The sequence below is a fragment of the Anarhichas minor genome, unplaced genomic scaffold, assembly GCF_050575085.1.
Source record: "Anarhichas minor isolate MPS153535 unplaced genomic scaffold, ASM5057508v1 ptg000047l, whole genome shotgun sequence".
Taxonomy (NCBI): Eukaryota; Metazoa; Chordata; class Actinopteri; order Perciformes; family Anarhichadidae; genus Anarhichas; species Anarhichas minor.
In genome coordinates, this window is record NW_027466493.1 from 307,064 (window position 1) to 331,759 (window position 24,696).

Below are 24,696 nucleotides of genomic sequence, written 5' to 3' on the forward strand. Positions count from 1 at the left end.
TGTGTTTGTGTGTTGTGTGTTTGTGTTTGTTTGTGTGTTTGTGTGTGTGTTTGTGTGTGTGTTTGTGTGTGTGTTTGTGTGTTGTGTTTGTGTGTGTGTTTGTTTGTGTGTTGTTTGTGTGTGTGTTGTGTGTGTGTGTTTGTTTGTGTGTTGTGTTTGTTTGTGTGTTTGTGTGTGTGTTTGTGTGTTGTGTTTGTGTGTGTTTGTGTGTGTGTTGTGTGTTGTTTGTGTGTGTGTTGTGTTTGTGTGTGTGTTTGTTGTGTGTTGTTTGTGTGTGTGTGTGTTGTGTTTGTGTGTTTGTTTGTGTGTTTGTGTGTTGTGTTTGTGTGTTTGTTTGTGTGTTTGTGTGTGTGTTTGTTGTGTGTTGTTTGTGTGTGTGTGTGTTGTGTTTGTGTGTTTGTTTGTGTGTTTGTGTGTGTGTTTGTTGTGTGTTGTTTGTGTGTGTGTGTGTTGTGTTTGTGTGTTTGTTTGTGTGTTTGTGTGTTGTGTTTGTGTGTGTGTTTGTGTGTGTGTGTTTGTGTGTTGTGTTTGTGTGTGTTTGTGTGTGTGTTGTGTTTGTGTGTGTGTTTGTTGTGTGTTGTTTGTGTGTGTGTGTTGTGTTTGTGTGTTTGTTTGTGTGTTTGTGTGTTGTGTTTGTGTGTGTGTTTGTGTGTGTGTGTTTGTGTGTTTGTTTGTTGTGTTGCAGGTCTCCCTGCAGTGTTGGTGGGGATCGTTGTTGCCGTGGATAAATCCTCTTACGGCCTGCAGGAGTACGGTAAAGGAGAGTCAGGAGAGGGATCCTCAGAGTTGTAAGTACTGAATACAGAGAGACAACACAGTCGAGCTCAAAGTATCTGTAACATGTACTTTTATATGGAAAACGTATTTATCTTATCTTACTAGAGAGTACTACAGAGTACTAGAGAGTACTAGAGAGTACTAGAGAGTACTACAGAGTACTAGAGAGTACTAGAGAGTACTAGAGAGTACTAGAGAGTACTACAAATTACTAGAGAGTACTAGAGAGTACTACAGAGTACTAGAGAGTACTATAGATTACTAGAGAGTACTAGAGAGTACTAGAGAGTACTACAGATTACTAGAGAGTACTAGAGAGTACTACAGATTACTAGAGAGTACTACAGAGTACTACAGAGTACTAGAGAGTACTAGAGAGTACTACAGATTACTAGAGATTACTAGAGAGTACTAGAGAGTACTAGAGAGTACTACAGATTACTAGAGAGTACTAGAGAGTACTACAGATTACTAGAGAGTACTACAGAGTACTACAGAGTACTAGAGAGTACTAGAGAGTACTACAGATTACTAGAGATTACTAGAGAGTACTAGAGAGTACTACAGATTACTACAGAGCTTAATCATAGCCTCTAATAATGAATTTATACATCAAGCTCACAGCGATGTAACGACATAAAAAGCAAATACATCCACAAGACCACGAAGACCGTTTGAATCCTTCTTACAGTGTGTGTGTGTGTGTGTGTGTCCTCTCTCCTCAGCTGCTGGATCCAGAACTCCATGGTCTTCTACACCACCTGCGTGGGTTACTTCTGTCTGGTGTTTCTGCTGAACGTGGCCATGTTCATCGTGGTGATGCTGCAGATCTGCGGCCGCAACGGCAAACGCAGCAACCGCACGCTGAGAGAGGAGGTAAAGCAAACATCTCCACCAGGAGGGGGAGGTTCTCTACGACCTCCTGGTCTCACACATGTCACTTCTTACCTCCTCACGAGGTTACAGGGTTATTATTATTACTGTCATGTATCACAGGGTTGCACAACTAAATGCAGATTTCAGTCCCTCTTTGCTACACAACACTAAAAACAAACTATATTACATGTGGGGGGTGAATTAATGAGTCACATAGTTTCACTCAGAAGCAGACTTCACCCTAAAACACTGGAGTTAGTGGAGCAACTCTCACTGAGTCAGTCTACAAGGAAAAACAAGAAGAAGCAGAGAGGCAGTAAGACAAATATAATGAAATGAAACGAGCAGCATGTATAACCTGAACACTGATGGAGAAGTAAAGAAAGGAGGAGAACTTCCTCTGATGGTGTGCTGTCACCACAGCCAGCCGTGATGTCACGGGGCTCACCTGTACAGACAGGTGAGAGGTCAGCAAACACTAGATGTTCAGGTGAACCTGACATGAATGGAATCAAACATAACACTCAGCATCGAGCATTAAACGTCTTAATATAGAACATATCGATATAAAAGTTCTTCTTCTTCTTCTGTGGTGCTCCAGGTTCTACGTAACCTGCGCAGCGTGGTCAGCCTCACCTTCCTGCTGGGGATGACGTGGGGCTTCGCTCTGTTCTCCTGGGGGCCCGTCAGCCTGGCCTTCATGTACCTGTTCGCCATCTTCAACTCGCTGCAAGGTGATTCACTACGTCACAAACACCCGATTTATGAATTCACTATGTCACAAACAACCGATTTATGAATTCACTACGTCACATCTGTGTGGGCTTGTTTTTAAGTAGTTATTCTTTATTTCCATATCCTGTGTTGTATCTGAAGATAAAAACAATATGTTATATATAATATTAATAATATTAATAATAATAATAATATTTATTTATTCTCTCTTCAGGTCTCTTCATTTTTATCTTCCACTGCGCTCTGAAAGAAAACGTCCAGAAGCAGTGGAGACGATACCTCTGCTGTGGACGCTTCAGACTGTCAGACAACTCAGGTATCTGTCTGTCTGTCTCTGTCTCTCTCTCTCTCTGTCTCTCTCTCTGTCTCATGTAGAACAGTGACTGAGACCCAGGTCTCTTTTTAGGGGGTCCTGTCTCCCTCTCTGTCTCAGGTAGAACAGTGTCTCAGACCCAGGTCTCTCTTTAGGGGGTCCTGTCTAATCCGTCTGCAGGACTCCGTCCAGATTCCCAGGATAGCGTCTCTTTATTAAAATATAAAACCTCGGTCAGCGCAGCTTTGCAGCTCATAAGAAAGATGAAAGAAAAGAGATTCTGTCTTCATCCTCTCTGCTTTCATTCCAACCACTCCAGACTCCAGAAGTCGTATGTCTTCTGAGAGCGTTCTGAAGTCAAAACACGAGAACAACCCGTGGATGAAGTCCCGTGACTTCTGCAAATATTATACTTCTCAGGCTTTTATTTTGAAAGGAAAGAACAGAAGCAGTGAACACGAGTTCAACGAGTTGAAAGATAAATATCGCATTAATCAAAAACAACAACAAAGGGATCCATTAAAGGAGGAGACAAACATCTGGAAGTTCGTCTTGTCATGTTTTCATTTGAGGCCCCAAAATGTCCTCACATGAGACTGGACCAATCAGGTTGAAGACATCATGTAGTTATGTGATTATGTAGTTATGTAGTTATGGCGTTATTAAATGGTGTAATCATCCATGACTCTGATCATTGAGGACTTCTGGCTGATCTTTGTCTCTGTCTCTCGTCAGACTGGAGTAAGACGCCCACCAACAACACCAAGAAGGTGAGCTCAGACAACCTGGGCAAGTCTCTGTCCTCCAGCTCCTTCGGCTCCACCACCGCACACTGGACCTCCAAAGCTAAAGCTACGCTAAACCCCTTCACCAAGAGACACAGCAACACAGGTGAGACATGCAGGGACACACACAGGTGAGACACACACAGGTGAGACATGCACAGGTGAGACACGCACAGAGACAGTTGAGACATGCACAGAGACACACACAGGTGAGACATGCACAGAGACAGTTGAGACATGCACACACACACACAGGTGAGACATGCACAGGTGAGACATGCAGAGAGACAGGTGAGACATGCAGAGACACACACAGGTGAGACACACACAGGGGAGACACACACAGGTGAGACATGCAGAGACACACACAGGTGAGACACACACAGGGGAGACATGCACAGGTGAGACATGCAGAGAGACAGGTGAGACATGCAGAGACACACACAGGTGAGACACACACAGGGGAGACATGCACAGGTGAGACATGCAGAGAGACAGGTGAGACATGCAGAGACACACACAGGTGAGACACACACAGGGGAGACATGCACAGGTGAGACACACACAGGTGAGACATGCACAGAGACAAGTGAGACACACACAGGTGAGACATGCAGAGAGACAGGTGAGATACAGAGAAAGAGAGACAGGTGGGGTACGCAGAGAGACACACACGGGTGAGAAATACTTCATAATACTTCATAATACATCATAATACATCATAATACATGCTGTATATTCAGATAACACAATAGTGTTAAAGGTAACGATAGAGCTGATTGTTGAGTACTGTCTCTTTAAATCACAGATGACAGTAAACAATGTAAATATCTAATATGTAATATCTGCTCCCTGGTTGATGTCCGTGTGTCTACTCTGTGTCTGGTGTGTAGAAAGCTCTTCCATCCAATAGCGAGAGTGGAGGACCGACGGAGGTAAAGCTTAAAGCTGATTGGCTGATTGACTTCCTGCTTCCGGCATCATGTGATCCGCTCTGTTTCCCAAAATGTGTTGGTGGTCAAAGCGGATCTGGAGGGTTTCAAATTTAGCTTTCAAACGTTTAATCAGACGATTCAAAAAAGAACTTTGCCGGCAGACATTTTGGGAAAGCAGCCACTGTGTGCTGTGATTGGCTGGTCACTGTGATGTCATACACGGTCACGCTGTCTTGTTCTCAAGCCTGAGGCACGCCGGGGGGGAAGAAGCCATTGACACACCACTAAAGCTACAACTCCGCCCACCCGGAGTGCCCCAGGGTGCCAAAACAAGCGCGCCCCCGACAGACTGCAACCAGCTAACGCCCGCCGTGTTTAACTGTGTAACCGGCTACCGCTGAGCGTCAGTGACTCATCCGATCATCTGGGTTCATTAAGAATTAACACCAAATGTTGATGATGAACAAACGTGTCATTAAATCCTATTTTAGATGAAGGAGATTTATAAACAGCTTTAAGATAATCTGAGCAAAGTAATGAAACCGATCCATCAATGTTTGACATCTTTTCTGTTTTTTCTTCCTCTTTCATTCATTCATTCATTTCATTGACCTGTCGAGCTCATTCTAATGATTTGCATGCTTCATCTAGAATACATCTGCTCTGTAAATCACAAGTCTCTCTTCTCCTTTCAGAAATAATGAGAAACCAAGTAAAATACTACTACTAATAATAATAATAATCTATAATTATGAAGCCCAGTTCTTTATAAAATAAAGATTTAAAACAAGAATGAAATAAATAAAAATAAATGACAACAATAAATACAATATTTAATGAACACATAATAAAACAAATATAGCACCTAGCACAGCCCGTTGCTAGCTGTATTAAAGATAACTAACATGTCGCCCCCTATTGGTCGATGTTAATACAGCTTGGTTATCAACAGCTTGGTGATGTTTTATCATTAAAGCACATGTTTGGACCTGGTGACGCCCCCTATTGAGCCGGTTAAACATAGTTTTACACACCTGGTTCCACCATCATGGTTATCATGAAACACACAAAGCCAGTTCTGTAACCGGACAAACACTTTCTGATTGGTGACGTGCCACGCCCATTTGATTTGTATTTGTAGCGCCCCCTAGTGGGTGACTTGAAGGATACGTTCCAAGTTGTTATTGGAACATTCGTCTTTCGTGACGTTTGGCCCAACGGTTGTGAAGTTAGGTCTGTTGATGTGCTAAGCCACGCCCCTTTAAAGCTCATTGGTCAATCTGGTAGCAATCAGACCAATCATGTCTCAAAAAAAAAATTTCACTCAAAATGAATGGAGCTGGATATCAGGACTAAGTTTTTTCTAAATGTTATGAATCAATAAAGTTACGGTGCAGCAGGTATGACTTTTCAAAGTTGACCTTAACTATAGCGCCCCCATCAGGCCGATTTGGTTCATTTTTGTTGAGCAGCATTTGCACACAACTTCCAATAATTACAGAGAATTTCCCGTATCTATAATGTTTCATCTCACAGGAATGTTCCCAAACATTTCTGCAGAAGAACACTAGATCAACAGAAACACTAAAGGGTGTGAGCCTCTTCGGGGCTTGAACCTCTAAAGTACCAAAGACAGACAGAATACGATGAACTCAAAGCCAGATTCAAAATACAGTGTTTTGCGTTTGTATTTTCAGTCATGCACCTGTGCTGTGTGTGCTTTCGGGAGCCGAGGGTCATAAACTACCGTACCGTTCATGACGTGACCCGTGTTCACAATGAAGGAATACGACACCACGTGTCGCTTTATGACTTGTAATAGCTTCTTCTGGACGACAAACGGAGCTCTGTGGCCCACAGGTGAGCAACGACTGCGACTTGATTTAGCTCTCTCCATGAGATAATAAATCAATAGATGAATCACACCACGTCAGCCTGTAACTGAATTATGTTGTCAAGTCTGGCGAAGCTTCAGAGCTCCGACACCTTTACATGCTGAGATGGGCACTAATGCCCAGTTTGGCCTTTAATCTGCAGCGCCTTGTTCAGCAACCTTTTGAAGCCTTCTCAGAATCTCTGTTGGCCAGACAAACATTCCCCGTCATCGGATCAACAACTCTGCCAAAGAACTGAACATACCTGCTGAATGATTCATGCACCGTGCTCTGAGGCAGCACAGAGCTGGTGACAACAGTAATGTCAGGTCGAGGAGTTCATGAGCCGAGACGCGGTCCAGTCTATGAAACTCATACATCATGAGAGCATACACACATCATGTTATCAGACAGAGCGGCAGTGCAATAGATATATAAATGTACATATATTTGTATGTGAGTCTATGCACTGATCTGATATCATATTATCGTATCATTTAACAACTCGTGTCCTCACTACCCGATCCGTACTGAGCATGTGCAAACCAGTACGACACACCTGTCGAAATCTGTGTTAAAGTGGGCAGGAAGAGAGCTAGTTAAACGTTAGCCGTTAGCTACGTTAGCAGCCGGTGGGCAAGCACAGTCCTGCTTGGCTAAACAACGTAGCTAACAGCTAACGTTAACGGAGGCTACATTCAGTTCATGGACTGTACATAAGAAGTGGACGCAGTCGTGCTGACGTCACTCGTTGGTTCGTGGACTGAGGTATTTGGCCGTCGCCATCTTGTTTTTTTGCAACCAGTGAACAGGAAGTGACCATATCTGGACTGAGGAGGAGTGATGTAGAGACGCCGTATACGTCTCTGGTAGAGACCTGTCAATCACTGTGTAGCCCCGCCCTAAAGCATCCCCTGCTTCATGGTCTGTTTGACTCTAAATGGACCATAATGAGGAGAAACTTTACGCAGGAAATCATACGAACCGTTGTGTGACGATACGTTGGATTATTCTCCCTGTTTGTCGGTACGAGCGACCACGTTTCACAGGACGCTCGGCTGATACACTGTTAATATAAAACGCTTTAAAGTCTGAATTGAAATTTTAAGGAGTCCGAGCAAACAGTGTAAAACCAACATCAGTCCTGTTGTACCTCCTGAACACATGATTCTTTCTCTCTCTTTGTCTGTGCTCAGCGTCAGACTCTCATTGTACACTTTCCAGATGTTTGATGATTCCAGATGTCAGAGAGTCCGTAGTTCATGACCAGAGGTTGACCCTCACTTCCCCCCTCAGCTTCCATCTCTGTCCTAAAGTGCACTCTGGAGTGTATTTGAGGGGAAACACGGCACTAAAACGGGAACAGAAACACCCCGGCCATGTGCAGCCTGGAGCTTAATCAGGGTTAACAGGGAAAAGGAAGACAGGAAGCAGGGAAGTCGTGACCGCGGCCCACGCCAGCAGGATATCCGATCACTCATGTGGCTTCATGTTGCACAGAAGAGAAGCTTGTGAGTCATTGCTGCAAGTTGAGCAACACGCAACTTCATTCCTCTGTTGATTGATTAGGCTCCGATAGCAGGGACGGCAGCGAGCGGTGATGGAGCGTTTGGCTGGACGGTGTGATTCATAATCATATCCTGCTTCACACTAAACGCTGTGAGGCACCAGAGCACCAGACAGACTCGGCTCATCCATTCAGCCTGATTGCTTTGGCTCAGTTTCTATATGAAAGTCCAAACGTGTCAAACTCTGGTGTTGCTCCAAAACACATCGAAGACACGTGAAAAATCTAAAGCTGCAAACCTGAGCTGAGTTCACAGCTGGATGGACGTCTTCCACACGTCCTCACCTTAACAGCAGGGATCCTAGAGGTACAGTGGCGTTGGGTTGCAGATATTAGAGGAGATGAAATAACGTTAAAGATAAGGTCAGATAGACTGAGGAATGTTTTTGGTATTTTTACATTATGTCTGTAAGAGTGATGTCATTTCCCTCAGAATAGATCTTGTGTGTGTGAGAGTCAGACTGCTGTCATCACTTCCATGTATTTATCAGAGCATTCACACCATCAATACAAATCAGCAGCGCGAGGCTCATGTGTCCAAATGTTGGGACACATGCAGGACATCTACTGCTATATGTGGAGATATGATGTGATGACGGTGTATGAGCAGCAATGTGTTTGCATCAGTTGTTTTGAAGTAAATATTGATTCAATGTCCGTAGAATAATGACACCGTCAGTGTTTCGATTGGTTAAGTCTGGCTTTCACTCCGTAGTTCTGTCTGCCACAATCTCCCTGGAGAATACAGGCTTCTTATTCTACTAGTTTTATATTTGCCTTCATCACAGCACTGCTTCCTGCTCTGGACAGCAGCCTGGCTGCTAGCGCTACCGCTAACTAATGCTAGCAGCCAGAAAAGAAATCCGCTGGCGGGAAGTTTTAAATGACTGAACTTCAGGAAGTGAACACAGAGCAGAGAGGAGAGGAGGAGAGGAGGAGAGGTGAGGGGAGGAGAGGAGAGGAGAGGAGAGGAGGAGAGGTGAGGGGAGGAGAGGGGAGGGGAGGAGAGGAGAGGAGAGGAGAGGAGGAGAGGTGAGGGGAGGAGAGGGGGAGAGGTGAGGGGAGGGGAGGGGAGGAGAGGTGAGGGGAGGGGAGGGGAGGAGAGGAGAGGAGAGAGGAGAGGAGAGGAGAGGGGAGAGGAGGGGGGGACAGGAGGGGAGGAGAGGAGAGGAGGTGAGGGGAGGGGAGGGGAGGAGAGGAGAGAGGAGAGGAGAGGAGAGAGGAGGAGAGGGGAGGAGAGGGGAGAGGAGGGGGGGGGACAGGAGGGGAGGAGAGGAGAGGAGGTGAGGGGAGGGGAGGGGAGGAGAGGAGAGAGGAGAGGAGAGGAGAGAGGAGGAGAGGGGAGGAGAGGGGAGAGGAGGGGGGGGACAGGAGGGGAGGAGAGGAGAGGAGGAGAGGTGAGGGGAGGGGAGGAGAGGAGGAGAGGGGAGAGGAGAGGAGAGGAGGAGAGGAGGGGAGAGGAGGAGAGGAGAGGGGAGGAGAGGAGGAGAGGGGAGGAGGAGAGGTGAGGGGAGGGGAGGAGAGGAGGGGAGAGGAGAGGGGAGAGGAGAGGTGAGGGGAGGAGAGGGGAGGGGAGGGGAGGAGAGGAGGAGAGGAGGGGAGAGGGGAGAGGAGGAGAGGGGAGAGGAGGGGGGAGAGGAGAGGAGAGGTGAGGGGAGGAGAGGAGGGGAGAGGAGAGGGGAGAGGAGGAGAGGGGAGAGGAGGGGGGAGAGGAAAGGAGGAGGGGAGGAGAGGAGAGGGGAGGGGAGGAGAGGAGGAGAGGGGAGGGGAGGAGAGGAGAGGAGGGGAGAGGAGAGGGGAGAGGAGAGGAGAGGAGGAGAGGTGAGGGGAGGAGAGGGGAGAGGAGGGGGGAGAGGAGAGGACAGGAGGAGAGGTGAGGGGAGGAGAGGAGAGGGGAGAGGAGAGGGGAGAGGAGGAGAGGGGAGGAGAGGTGAGGGGAGAGGAGAGGAGGAGAGGGGAGGGGAGGAGAGGAGGAGAGGGGAGAGGAGGGGGGAGAGGAGAGGAGAGGACAGGAGGAGAGGTGAGGGGAGGAGAGGAGAGGGGAGAGGAGAGGAGGAGAGGGGAGGGGAGGAGAGGAGAGGAGGAGAGGTGAGGGGAGGGGAGGAGAGGGGAGAGGAGAGGAGAGGAGGAGAGGGGAGGAGAGGAGGAGAGGGGAGGAGAGGAGAGGAGGAGAGGTGAGGGGAGGAGAGGAGGGGAGAGGAGAGGGGAGAGGAGAGGAGGAGAGGTGAGGGGAGGAGAGGGGAGAGGAGGGAGGAGAGGAGAGGGGAGGAGAGGAGAGGACAGGAGGAGAGGTGAGGGGAGGAGAGGAGGGGAGAGGAGAGGAGAGGAGAGGGGAGAGGAGGGGGGGGACAGGAGGGGGGAGAGGAGAGGAGGAGGGGAGGAGAGGAGAGGACAGGAGGAGAGGTGAGGGGAGGAGAGGAGAGGGGAGAGGAGAGGGGAGAGGAGGAGAGGGGAGAGGAGGGGAGGAGAGGAGGAGAGGGGAGGGGAGGAGAGGAGAGGAGGAGAGGTGAGGGGAGGAGAGGAGAGGGGAGAGGAGAGGAGGGGAGAGGAGAGGGGAGAGGAGGAGAGGGGAGAGGAGGAGAGGGGAGAGGAGAGGAGAGGAGGAGAGGGGAGAGGAGGGGGGAGAGGACAGGAGGAGAGGCTGAAACATGTTAATAGTTTAATATTTATAACACCGGGACACTTGTAGACACTTGAACATATGTTATATATTTACAGTCGATTTTAGTTTCCCCCAATTTTTGTAAAAGAAATCAAAGAAATTCAACTTGTGTTTTTATCATTTTATGGTTGATGACATCATAACTGTGTTCTTCTGCACTGATGTTCTAGTTCTCTCTGCTTCTAGTCCTGATGGTTCTGTTTCTAGAGGAGCAGAACCTTATGTTACAGAGAACATCAACACAGGGAGTCACATGTGACGGAAGCGGAAACTGCTTTGAAGTTCAGAAGGTTAATGTGTTTAGAGGATCTGTTCAGCTTCCACCTGTAAGCAGAGCAGGTCTCCAGATGAACACACGGCATTACCTGAGAGCTTCAGGTCCTCACAGCGCTGCAGATCATATCCAAACACAACACTTCTGTGTAGTCGTCTTCCCTCATCAGGTATGCACGCATTCAGAGAAGTGATCTCGGGATCAAGTGGAAAATGAAATCAAAATAAGTGATTATGACTCAGCTGCTGCTGTGAAGCCTCAGCGTGACCTCGGTGATCTATTCGTTGGCTCTGTGAGCCTCTGGAGTCCTGAGGCTCTACTAGGGGACGAACATGTCAATACGAAGAATCAGCAGCAGGACACGAACACGTTACTCTGCTTAAAGTCGGAGGTTAAAACTGAGTCTGTACTCGGCCTCCTGAAACCAGCGCGTCACAGAAAGTGTTGTAATCCGGGCCAGCGTGTGGTCGTGCACAGCTTACATGTGTAGTGTTTATATGAAGACGGCCGGTTCATTTAAAATGCTTTAATAACAGGAAGTCTTAAAGATCTACATTAGAGTAAATATTTATCAGAATATTCAACCGTGTCTTTATAACACATGTAATACGTGACTTGCTTCTCTACAGGGTTTGTATGAAGGTAATAAAGTATTCATGAACATGAGATATGAGTTCACAGATGATTACAGTCCCTCCTCTCTGTAGTGGAGGTTACACCTTCAGTCTACCAGCAGATCTCTGAGTCAGACTCCTTGTCTTTCTCATTCTTCACACATTCCTCACATTTAGTTTGAGTATAAACGCGTCTGTTCATGCTGTCTACACATCTTAGATGTCCCCGCTGTGGGACTAATACAGGATTATCTTACATCTTATCTCTTATATCTTACATCATATTTACAGTTGTCTGCACATTTATTAATCTGATTACACAAACACGGACTGATACAGTCACAGCACTCTCCTCACACACACACACACATGTTATTCAAACCATATCTTGTTTTTCTTGCTGTGACATCTCTATAACGTCCTCTCCTGTGTGTTAATGTGTTAGAGCCTAAATGAACTCTGTAGTAGCGTCTCCACCGAGCGCTGCGAGGACGGCCTGATGCTCGCCCTTCATCCTTTAACTCAATGATTATTGCACCAAGTAATAGTCCCTCTGTGTACCTGTTCTCTTCCCTTCATGCTCCCTGGATGCAGATAAAAGTTACTCCAACCAGACCGGCCCCAAGTGCGTCTCCTCGTGCTCTTCATCATCAGAGGCGGAGCCCAACTCCTCTTCCTCCTCGTCCTCCATCCTCCCCGTCAGCCAGATGATCGACAAGGTGAGGGGCTACTGCTCCACGCGCTCCGACAACTTCTACAAGAACATCATCATGTCTGACAGCTTCGCCCACAGCACCAGGTTCTAGAGCTGTTCTAGAGCTTTGTTCTAGAAGGTGTTGTGACGTCATCCTCCCGGCAGCTTTAGTGACTGTTAAAGGTTCCAAATATGAAGCATAACACTGGAACCTGTCCCACTGTTCTGGAACTGCTCAACATGATATTTAATGCTTTGCTTTTGTTCTGGAACTGCCACCCAAGAACCTAGAATCTTTTGTGTTCTTGAAGAACTCCTGAACCCTCTAGAACCCTCTGGTTCTAGTTCTGGAACTTCCCCAAGTCTTCTAGATCTCTGTCCCAGCCTCAGCCAGAAAGGAGTTCAGAATTCTAACGGGTGCGTTCACACCAAACACAAATTAAACTTTCTGCACAAAGTCAATGTAAACACGATGCGTCGGAATTGACGCAAAGAAGTTGAATTAGCTCCACTGACGTCCTGACGCTGTTGAATCTCAGAAACTCTTGTGTATGAATGTACGAGTGTTTCCTAAGATATCTGGGACTTCCTCAACAAGTACAAAGCAGCACTAGTTAGTTATTTCATCTGGTTGATGAAACGTTGTTGGCGTCGACATGGAGGTAAGCCCCTCCTCCTCCTCTAATGAACAGAACATGGTCAGAAAGTTCCCTTTGCGTTTGGGTGTGAACACAGCAGCTCCTCTGACGTTCCTCCAGAGCAACAGTCACAGAGGTAGAAGGTGTTCTCCCCGCTGTGTGTCTCCTGATTTCATTTCTTTATAGTCATCAACATTCATGAACAGCTGGTTGGTTTGTGTGACAGGCTACTAACTGGCTCAGTTTAAACCAGAGCCCCTGACTCAATGTCTTTGCTTTGTATGAGATCGTCTGCTAATCAAGAGAAAATCTGCCTTTTTCTGCAAAATGTTCAAAAGGAAATCTGTGAACTTGCTGCAACTGACTGCTAAAAACCCGGAGCCCATTACCCCATAATCATGGACCAGGTCCCACCATTACCCCATAATCATGGACCAGGTCCCACCATTACCCCATAATCATGGACCAGGTCCCACATCCTGGTTCCACATCCCCGGGTCTCCTGGTGCATGAGTGTGTGTGTGTGTGTGTGTGTGTGTGAGAGCTCCGCGGTGGTCAGAGAACGGTGATGTGATTCTACTGTATCAAATCAAATTACAGGATCGGACCTGCCAGGATGGACAATGAAGAGGAAATGAAGGAGGGGCAGAGAGGGGAGGAAGGCAGATAAGAGGGGAGAAAGTTCTGGTAGAAATAAATAACTGTAGGTTTTGGTGTTTTTTTTAGGCTGTGATGTTTGTTCAAACTGTTTGTTTGTGCATGTGTGTGTGTGTGTGTGTGTGGAGCCTTATCCCATGTAAATATCTATTCTATGTGCCTTATTCTATATTCTATGTTGTCATCATGTATCCGGAATGTTGCTGATGTTCGTGCCTTCACGGGGTTCTGGAAGGTTCCTCGGCACCGAACATACAAACACACAAACATACAGCTCACCGTCACGCAGGCGGAGAGGCAGAAGGCCTGCGACAGATGAAGCACAGAAGAAGAGTTAGTCTTCATCGTGTGAGCTGCAGACCAGTTGTTTCTCAAACCAAAGAACAACATATTTACGTCACAATGTAATCTACACTATCATAAAAAACAAAGACCAAATGCCAAAGCATATTGTCACATATTATTTTGAATTATTGGAAATATGTTGACTCTGAAAATGTCCTCAAACTTTAAAAGTGTCCAAACAAATGTTGACAAACCGGTGTTTCAAAAATCATAACAATATTTAGCCCGTCTGTTGAGCCGAGCTCACCGCCGAGCTCACCGCAACGGCAGCCAACGTTTAGTAATCATAGAAGTCTCATCTATGGCCGCAGCCTTGTCCAGTGAGGATTCTTGTTCATGCTCGAATATGATTTTTTTTCCAACAGCTTTGTTTTTAAAACAAGTGGCGACAATCTTTCAATGAAGAACATTCAGCGTGATATTATATTATCTCTTTAAATGGTGCGTTTGTCCACAGTACTGAAGAACCCTGTTCCCATGTGGTGTCCAGCCGTGCACATAGATTTGGGTTTTATTCATCTGTGATTTGAGAACTCCACCCAAACACAACGGAGGGAGATTGAATTCCACTTGTGGGGCTTTAATAATCTGAAAAATGGCAACAAAACTCACCACAAACAATTTCCTGAATACTTTGAATAATCTACAGAATCTAGTTCACTTTGGAATCTGCTGACAGCGAGATCTTTGGATTATTCTGAGAAATCAGAACGTTTTATTTTTCATGTTTTATTATTGTAGCACCACAAGTGAAATGTTTACGTTGAATGTGAGGAATCAGAAATGTCAGCAGAGAGAATGTCTTCTGCACGGCTCGACACCACAAGCAGTGAGAAAATGTTCTAAAGCAACAGGCCCGTCCAGGAGCTCCTTTATTCCATAATCACCCAGTTATTTATCAAATATTACAAAAGATTGAGTCATCGGGCACGTCCCCATTATTCCACCACTTCGTGCTGCCGTGAAAGTCAAGACTTAAAGTTCAAACCAGCCTGTGAACAAGACCTGACGCGTGATTGATCTCTTATCTTTAAGGAAGCCAGAGAGGACGACTCTTTTCAAACAGCGTCTCCTAAAAATAAATTCTGTTTCAAACTGTTTCAATCTGCGACAAATCCATATCCCTTGAAACCTTGAGAGAATGCAGTTTATTTCTATGGGACCGTGATTGTTTCAAAGACAGGAGAGTTCTTGAACATCTGCTGTTGCAAGTCACAGTGAGAGTTTGTTCATGTAGGACATCCAGTCGTCAGCGTAGAGATTTATAAGCGTCACTGTTACTGTGAGCTGCAGTAGAACTTTCTCTCTGGAGCTGACCGGATATACTTTTAGTTTAAAAAAAAGTGTTTGACTGCCTTGTTTAAAACTTATAATTTAGCTTCAAACTTGGCATATTAAATATATTTCCAGCACTAAGGAGAACAGTTTGTTTTTTACCCTTTAATTAGAATGAATGGAGGACACCACACAACTTAATTCAACTTTTTTTGGGGGACAATATTTACCTAAATATACATAATATTCATTTTTAAAAGACTCACTGTTGCACTCTGTGTATAAGGCAGTGTTAATATTTATGATACATCATCCAGTTTCATGTTAATAAAAGAGAATAAAGGAATGATGTGTCCTTTCAGATCATTCTAAAATGTGGCGATTTGTCATTTTTAGGCTCGTTTTTCCTCCAAACATGAATGAATCATTTCAGAAGTTAAGTGGAGAGAAGATGAACTCAGCACGGCTTTAAGATGTTCTGTTGAAAAGGTTGTTTTTAAGAAGGAAAGAAAATGGGTTCATTGTTTGTAATATAGAGTTCATCAAGTCTTTATTCTTTTGTCTTTTTCCTTTCTTTGTGCTACACTTTAATTTATTTTCTGGATGTACAGTTTCTCAGCTCCTGTTTTAGTCCAGACGCTCATCCGTACTGAAAGGTGAAACTCAGAGATCCTTTTAGGAATGTTAGGATTTCGGATGACTCATCAAGTGTTGGCTACCTGGACCTCCATCGTCCCCGGGGAGCCAGCGGTGTTCACCAACAGAGCCTCGTTGTGGAGTGGAGCTCACATGTTTACTGACGTCCAAAAGAGCGGGTCGCATCCTTGATGTCCTAAAGAGCGGGTCGCATCCTTGACATCCTAGAGTGCGGGTCGCATCCTTGACGTCCTAAAGAGCGGGTCGCATCCTCGACGTCCTAATGAACGGGTCGCATCCTCGACGTCCTAAAGAACGTGTCGCATCCTCGACGTCCTAAAGAACGTGTCGCATCCTCGACGTCCTAAAGAACGTGTCGCATCCTCGATGTCCTAAAGAACGTGTCGCATCCTCGACGTCCTAAAGAGCGGGTCGCATCCTCGACGTCCTAAAGAGCGTGTCGCATCCTTGACGTCCTAGAGAGCGGGTCGCATCCTCGACGTCCTAAAGAGCGGGTCGCATCCTCGACGTCCTAAAGAGCGGGTCGCATCCTCGACGTCCTAAAGAACGTGTTGCATCCTCGACGTCCTAAAGAACGGGTCGCATCCTCGACGTCCTAAAGAACGCGTCGCATCCTCGACGTCCTAAAGAGCGCGTCGCATCCTCGACGTCCTAAAGAGCGCGTCGCATCCTCGACGTCCTAATGAACTGGTCGCATCCTCGACGTCCTAATGAACGGGTCGCATCCTCGACGTCCTAAAGAACGTGTCGCATCCTCGACGTCCTAAAGAGCGTGTCGCATCCTCGACGTCCTAATGAACTGGTCGCATCCTCGACGTCCTAAAGAACGTGTCGCATCCTCGGCGTCCTAAAGACCGGGTCGCATCCTCGACGTCCTAAAGAGCGTGTCGCATCCTCGACGTCCTAAAGAACGTGTCGCATCCTCGACGTCCTAAAGAGCGCGTCGCATCCTCGACGTCCTAAAGAGCGCGTCGCATCCTCGACGTCCTAAAGAGCGCGTCGCATCCTCGACGTCCTAAAGAGCACATCGCATCCTCGACGTCCTAAAGAGCGCGTCGCATCCTCGACGTCCTAAAGAGCGCGTCGCATCCTCGACGTCCTAATGAACTGGTCGCATCCTCGACGTCCTAAAGAACGTGTCGCATCCTCGACGTCCTAAAGAGCGTGTCGCATCCTCGACGTCCTAAAGAGCGTGTCGCATCCTCGACGTCCTAAAGAACGTGTCGCATCCTCGACGTCCTAAAGAACGTGTCGCATCCTCGACGTCCTAAAGAACGTGTCGCATCCTCGGCGTCCTAAAGAACGGGTCTCATCCTCGATGTCCTAAAGAACGGGTCGCATCCTCGACGTCCTAAAGAACGTGTCGCATCCTCGACGTCCTAAAGAGCGTGTCGCATCCTCGACGTCCTAAAGAGCGTGTCGCATCCTCGACGTCCTAATGAACTGGTCGCATCCTCGACGTCCTAAAGAACGTGTCGCATCCTCGACGTCCTAAAGAACGTGTCGCATTCTCGACGTCCTAAAGAACGTGTCGCATTCTCGACGTCCTAAAGAGCGTGTCGCATCCTCGACGTCCTAAAGAGTGTTTCGCATCCTCGACGTCCTAATGAACTGGTCACATCCTCGACGTCCTAATGAACTGGTCGCATCCTCGACGTCCTAAAGAGCGTGTCGCATCCTCGACGTCCTAAAGAGCGTGTCGCATCCTCGACGTCCTAAAGAACGTGTCGCATCCTCGACGTCCTAAAGAACGTGTCGCATCCTCGACGTCCTAAAGAACGTGTCGCATCCTCGACGTCCTAAAGAACGGGTCGCATCCTCGACGTCCTAAAGAACGGGTCGCATCCTCGACGTCCTAATGAACTGGTCGCATCCTCTACGTCCTAAAGAACGTGTCGCATCCTCGACGTCCTAAAGAACGTGTCGCATCCTCGACGTCCTAAAGAACGGGTCGCATTGGTCGTTAAGAGCGGGTCAGCCCTTACTCTGTTTACATTTATTTAATTTTATTAAAAGTCTTATATTCGCTCCTTCCATCTCACCCATAACCTCTCTGATTTAGTCTCACCCGTCTCCACTCTCCCACTTTCTTATCAGATCAGAGGAAGACAAATAAAGACGGCTTCATTCTGACGCTCCAGCAGGAGGACCATATGTGCCGTATGTGTGTGTTCACTGGACGTCAGGCCAGAATACATACTGTACATAATGAACAGCAGGCCTCCTCTGAATCTGGAACAATGCAGCCCGTCCATTCTCCTCACATCACCTCCTCCGTCCTCCCCTAACATCACATATCCTTCACTCTTCTCTAATGCTGATGAAACGCATACGGACGGCCATCAGCACAATGCATTCAATTATCTGTTTTGAGTTTAGAGTTTAAAACAGCGACCTGATCTGCCTTCTCATAAAACAGTGATGAAGGGAGGGAGGAGGGGTGAGGTCGACCACACATCAGACCTCATAAACCCGAATATACCGTCAGTATAAAGTGTGGTCGGAAGGAAGGGGAGACAGAGGAGGGAGGGAGGGAGGGAGGGTTACACATAATGTAGAGGTCGTTCGGGTAAACAGTCCGTTCCTCAGATTAAATTAAAGTGGAAGTATGGAAGTAACTTTTTCTCTTCACTTCAAGAAGATGAGAAACAAAGAAACTCACGTCAGTCATATTAAAGTGTTTAGACGTTATTTAGAACCTAACTTTCATTTATAGCTGCTTTTAGTCATATTTCTATTAGAAATGGCCGGAGATACTGAGCAGGTCTTTTTTTAATGGATCAATAAAATAAATCAAAATCTGGCCCATTCTTGACTGAACTTTACTGTTTTTCTTTATTTAACTTAACTGTTTCTTTCCCTTCTTTACTCAACTCTACTGTTTATTTACTCAACTTACTTATGTGTTTCTTTACTCCATTTTATAGTTTTTACTGTGTCTGTCCACTGAACTTTACTTGTGGCCTTCGAGGCCCGCTGCTCCCACATCTGAGCTGTGTGTCATTAGTTCTACTTCCCTCATTCACTCAGCCTCAGCTGCTGGTTTTGTGTAACAGCAGCCGTTGCATGGAGGCCACGAGGAGAGCAGTGGTAAAGTGGGCGGGGGGGGGAACGGGGGATTAATATGAAACACACCTGCCGTTATACACTCATTTTGAATGACGCGAAAGCATCTTTGGCACTTGATAATTAGCTGCATTAGTTTCCGACAGAGACTTTTGTATCATACAGAAGCCCTGAGAGGAGTGAGACACCTGGAGGTACGTGGTTCCCACTGGACAGGAAGGGGATGAAAAACTGTCATCCAAATGTTAAATGTAGTACAGTATAAAGTACTATATGTACCTCTGAGGGTGTTATATATATATATGCATATATATATGCATGTATATATATATATATATGCATATATATATATATGCATATATATATGCATATATATATGCATATGCATATATATATATATATATGCATATGCATATATATACGCATATATATATGCGTATATATACGCATATATATACGCATATATATATATATACGCATATATATATATATATATATATATATATATATATATATATACGCGTATATATATATATATATATGTATGTGTATGTATATATGTATGTGTATGTATATGTATATATATATATATATATATGTATATATGTATATGTATATATGTATGTATATGTATATATATATAAGTGCTTCACTTACTGAGGGGAGCTGAGGCGGTTTGGGGGAGTTCAGGACTCCTTTGGTTGTGGGTTGAGGGTTGAGGGTTTAGGTGGGTGTTTGGTATTCAGAGGGACCAGCACCAGAAGCGTCTGCTGCCGGCCTCAGACTGTCAGATGTGGTGTGTTCTCCAGCAGAATACCCACCGTGATTGAAATGCAGCAGCAACAAAGCGAAAGAAAAACACTTCCTGGATCGAAGCCACCTCTCTTAGACACTTAGAAGTAATTATACGAGCCAGACGACCACAGATCTGTTTTTGAACAGAGCGGCGCATGTTTGTGTGAATCTGTGTTTCCAATTATTCAAATGTGAAGATGAGATCTTCAGTAGCAGAAGAAAAAAGTCAGGCCATCCTTTAGAGAGATCACTGTTGTCCATCATGCAGACAGACTATTCAGACAGTGGCAGTATCAGCAGTATCTCATCTCCCTGACGTGTTGACTATGTGTTGACGGTTCTACAGGTGAGAGAGGAGAAAAGTAGTCATCTTTTACTGCTTTATACAAAGTTATTGACGTACTTAAAGTCAAAGTACACGTTGGCGGACGATGTGGAGACCTGGGAGGGGCATCGGAGGCTGAAAATAAACAAAGCTGTTCTCTTTCATGTTTAAAACTTCTCGAAAGTTGGTTTGAAATGATGTGATGCACTGAATTTGATGTATTTAGTGTTTTATCAGATGAAAAATTGGACAAGAATTAGCAGCTAGTGCACCAAGTGGTCAACGTCTCTAGAAGGCTGTTAAGTTTAGAGATGTTCTGAAACCTACTTTTTACTTCCTGAGTCGAATACCTGAACTTACGTACCGGTCGATGTCGAGTACCGATGCGAAACACACAACGTTAAGCAGGTTATAATTCTCTCCCATTATTAATACTTTGTATTGGTGAGAAAAATCTCCTTCAAACAACTAGATTTTCATTGTATAACTGTAAGTTTCTATAATATACTTTTTCAATACTCCTATTTACTGAATAGAGCTTGAACACATCTTACTATAACTCAATGCAGCCTCCGTTAACGTTAACGTTAGCTCTGTTATTTAGCCAAACAGGACTGTGCTGCTAACAGCTAACGTTAACTAGCTCTCCTTCTGTCGATTCGTTGTTGACAATCAGGGAAACAATAAGGTGCCTGAGGGTGTTTGACCACACGTGTGTTTTACTGGTTTGCACATGTGCAGTAGCGATCTGTCAGGATGTATGGATTGGGTAGTTTTTGTTGGTTTGTAGCATAAATGAGCTGATAAATTATATGATTTCTAAATTTAATTTTAGATTATTTTCTTTCAGATGTTTTTCCCCCTCCATGTCCCTTCTGGGACTCCGTAGAATGGACCCTTTTAGAGTATTATAATGTATTTATTATATTAAGGAATATTAAGCAGCTAAGCATTTTAATGTTACAGCTGGTGGAGCACATTTAACTACTTTACGTATTTTAGTTTTGCTTGTAAAATCTTAATCTCTTAAGTGACTGAAGCTCCTTGTTGTTACTTCCAATCTCTGGGAAAAAAAAGGCGTCACACTTTGAGTCAAACGGACGGAAAAAGTAGAAGTGAAATCAAACAAGTGAAGACGATTCAACACTTCTGGACAGATCCTGAGGTTTACTGCTGACTTTAAGGGTCCCTGATGGATGAGGACACGCTGACTTTTAGGTTGATTTGTCTCTTTTTCAGATCCAGTATCTTGAGGCGAGTTTCATAACGTCTGCACCTGAATCACCATGTTACCATGATACAGGAACTAAAGGGTGTTTGTACGAGAAGATGTGAAAGATTGTGAGTTAATATCGCACATTTTTCCTTCTTTTCTTTAATTTCATGGTTATTTTCACCCCCCCCCCCCCCCCTCTCAGGAATGTTGAGAATGTTGATGAGGTGGATTTGCAGAATTAGGTGGTTTTCATACTCCAATCAGGACATCGTGTTCATGGGAGCCACAAACATCTGTTTGTCAGCATGCAGCTGTTACACCTGTCTGTCTGTCTGTCTGTCTGTCTGTCTGCTTCCTGAGGCAAAGATGATGTGAATTGGTTTAATTTTGATTTCCATCCGCATTCTCCCTTCATCTTTTTATTACAAACAAAAGAAAAGAGATTTGGTGTGCTTCATGCGAACCCTGAGGTTAATACATCACATTAAAAATGCACTCAATTCCCAAAGTTCCACCCGTCTTTATGTGGTCAGGGTGGGAAAATATAAAAGTGTGGATAATAACGGATGGTAGAGAATTATTTTCCGCTGCTTTTAGAAAGCAGGATCCAAGTAACAGTTCTGTCGTCCTGCCATCGTACTAACGTACCATCATCACACTAACGTACCATCCCGCCATCTAAACCATCCCTCCATCGTACCATCCTTTCATCATACTAACGTACCATCCCATCATCATACTAACGTACCGTCCCGTCATCATACTAACGTACCATCCCGCCATCTAAACCATCCCTCCATCGTACCATCCTTTCATCATACGAACGTACCATCCCATCATCATACTAACGTATCGTCCCGTCATCATACTAACGTACCGTCCCGTCATCATACCAACGTACCATCCCGCCATCTAAACCATCCCTCCATCGTACCATCCTTTCATCATACTAACATACCATCCCGCCATCTAAACCATCCCTCCATCGCACCATCCTTCCATCATCCTAACGTACCATCCCGCCATCTAAACCATCCCTCCATCGTAACATCCTTTCATCATACCAACGTACCATCCCGCCATCTAAACCATCCCTCCATCGTACCATCCCGTCATCATACTAACGTACCGTCCCGTCATCATACTAACGTACCATCCCGCCATCTAAACCATCCCTCCATCGTACCATCCCGTCATCATACTAACGTACCATCCCATCATCATACTAACGTATCGTCCCGTCATCATACTAACGTACCGTCCCGTCATCATACTAACGTACCGCCCCGTCATCATACTAACGTACCATCCCGCCATCTAAACCATCCCTCCATCGTACCATCCTTTCATCATACTAACATACCATCCCGCCATCTAAACCATCCCTCCATCGCACCATCCTTCCATCATCCTAACGTACCATCCCGCCATCTAAACCATCCCTCCATCGTAACATCCTTTCATCATACTAACGTACCATCCCGCCATCTAAACCATCCCTCCATCGTACCATCCCGTCATCATACTAACGTACCATCCCGTCATCATACTAACGTACCGTCCCGTCATCATACTAACGTACCATCCCGCCATCTAAACCATCCCTCCATCGTACCATCCTTTCATCATACTAACGTACCATCCCGTCATCATACTAACATACCGTCCCGTCATCATACTAACGTACCATCCCGTCATCATACTAACGTACCGCCCCGTCATCATACTAACGTACCATCCCGCCATCTAAACCATCCCTCCATCGTACCATCCTTTCATCATACTAACGTACCATCATCATACTAACGTACCATCCCGCCATCTAAACCATCCCTCCATCGTACCATCCTTTCATAATACTAACGTACCATCCCGCCATCTAAACCACCCTCCATCACACCATCCTTCCATCATCCTAACGTACCATCCCGCCATCTAAACCATCCCTCCATCGTAACATCCTTTCATCATACTAACGTACCATCCCGCCATCTGAACCATTCCTCCATCGTACCGCCCTTTCATCATACTAACGTACCATCCCGCCATCTAAACCATTCCTCCATCGTACCATCCTTTCATCATCCTAACGTACCATCCCGCCATCTAAACCATTCCTCCATTGTACCATCCTTTCATCATACTAACGTACCATCCCGCCATCTAAACCATCCCTCCATCGTACCGTCCTGTCGGCCTGCCATTGTACAGTCTTGCCATCATACCATCATACCGTCCCGTCATCACCCTGCTGTCCTACATCATACCGGGGACAGATGGGAATGAAGATTTTTAATAGCGCATTACTGCTTTACTATTAATGATGATGAAACATCTCAATATATCGCTTTAGCTTTATTTGATTTTGGAAAAGTCTCCTTCAGGGAGATCTTCATCCGGACGAGTCTGAGCATCAGTTGTGTTTGAACTCTTACTCTCTGGAGGACGTCTACTACATGACTGTACATTAAGTCTGTTATTGGAGTAAAGATGCACAGATGTATGTGACTGTTATCACGACGTCTTTAATTGGTTAAGCTTTAGAAGCTGTGAACTGTGGGTTCTGTTCCCACTGGGGTTATCCATACTGACGTGTCGGAGCTCATCTTATTCCTGGAGATGGTTAGCTGTACAAACATAGACGCTGAGCTCACGATGTTGGGAGGAGCACCCGCCTTTACAGATGGCTGCCTGCAACTTATTGAACACCGAAGACAGCAGGAAGGTAGTGTCTCATTAACAGATGTGGAGCGCTTCCTAAAGACGAGGATTTCATTATGACATCAACTTTGTGCATCAAACAAATCCTGAAAATCAAATGAGAAAATACGTGTTGTCGGCCCAGAACCACACGCATGATGGGAAGTTAAAAAAAGAAAGCCGTTTTATGTGATGACAACGCTGCGGTTAAGGTTTGTTTGTGATGCACAAAAACAATTTGGCAATGGAAAAATGATGGTTTCGGTCAAAATGACTTCTCTGCTCAGAGTCGGGGAACAACGGTGGTCACAAAGAAACCACAACTGCTGGAAGGAAAAAGCACCTCTGACGTTTGGATGATCACCACGACCTCCTCCCTCTGAGGACTCTGAGGCGCTTTAATGTTGACAGTCAAGAGTCATGAAGAGCTCCGTCACTTGATCGTAAACATATGTTGTTTTGGGGCATTTGCTGAAGAGATTGACTGGTTGTTCTTTACATTCTGCTCCATGATTATTGCTACATTTCTGTCTTAATTTGATGCCTTTTTCTCTTTCTTACTGGGGCACTTATGACACATACGACTGCTGGGGCGCCATGCATCCAATAAGGGCCCCTCAATGAAGGGAGTGAAAACATTCTAAATGTATAACTTACTAATACTATTTTAATTAAAAAGATGTTACAAAAAATCCCACAAAATTAGAGAATATTGCTAAATGCGGAAAGTTCTCGTAATCCAACCGTAAAAGCTTCTATGGAGCGAATCTGTTGTACGAGTGGGACCAATGATCGGTGGTGGAACCGGCTGCTCCAGCTCAACTTTGGATAAAGTGCGTCACTTTCTCTGACTGTTGCTTCGTCACGTGGATGCATTTAGTTTCTGCTTAGTGAAGCGCAATCTTTGAAGTGATTA

The 24,696-nt window shown here is 45.5% G+C and overlaps 1 protein-coding gene across 1 annotated transcript in view; it reads left to right on the forward strand.

Moving 5' to 3' along the window:
• adgrg6 (adhesion G protein-coupled receptor G6) overlaps nucleotides 1–12,218 on the forward strand; it is a 62,418-nt gene extending 50,200 nt beyond the window's left edge. The window contains exons 26-31 of the mRNA XM_076112129.1: nucleotides 686–788; nucleotides 1,503–1,653; nucleotides 2,255–2,387; nucleotides 2,603–2,704; nucleotides 3,437–3,592; nucleotides 12,007–12,218. Coding sequence (XP_075968244.1) covers nucleotides 686–788; nucleotides 1,503–1,653; nucleotides 2,255–2,387; nucleotides 2,603–2,704; nucleotides 3,437–3,592; nucleotides 12,007–12,218 — 857 coding nt within the window. The remainder of the gene's footprint in view (nucleotides 1–685; nucleotides 789–1,502; nucleotides 1,654–2,254; nucleotides 2,388–2,602; nucleotides 2,705–3,436; nucleotides 3,593–12,006) is intronic.
• Nucleotides 12,219–24,696: the final 12,478 nt, after the last annotated feature.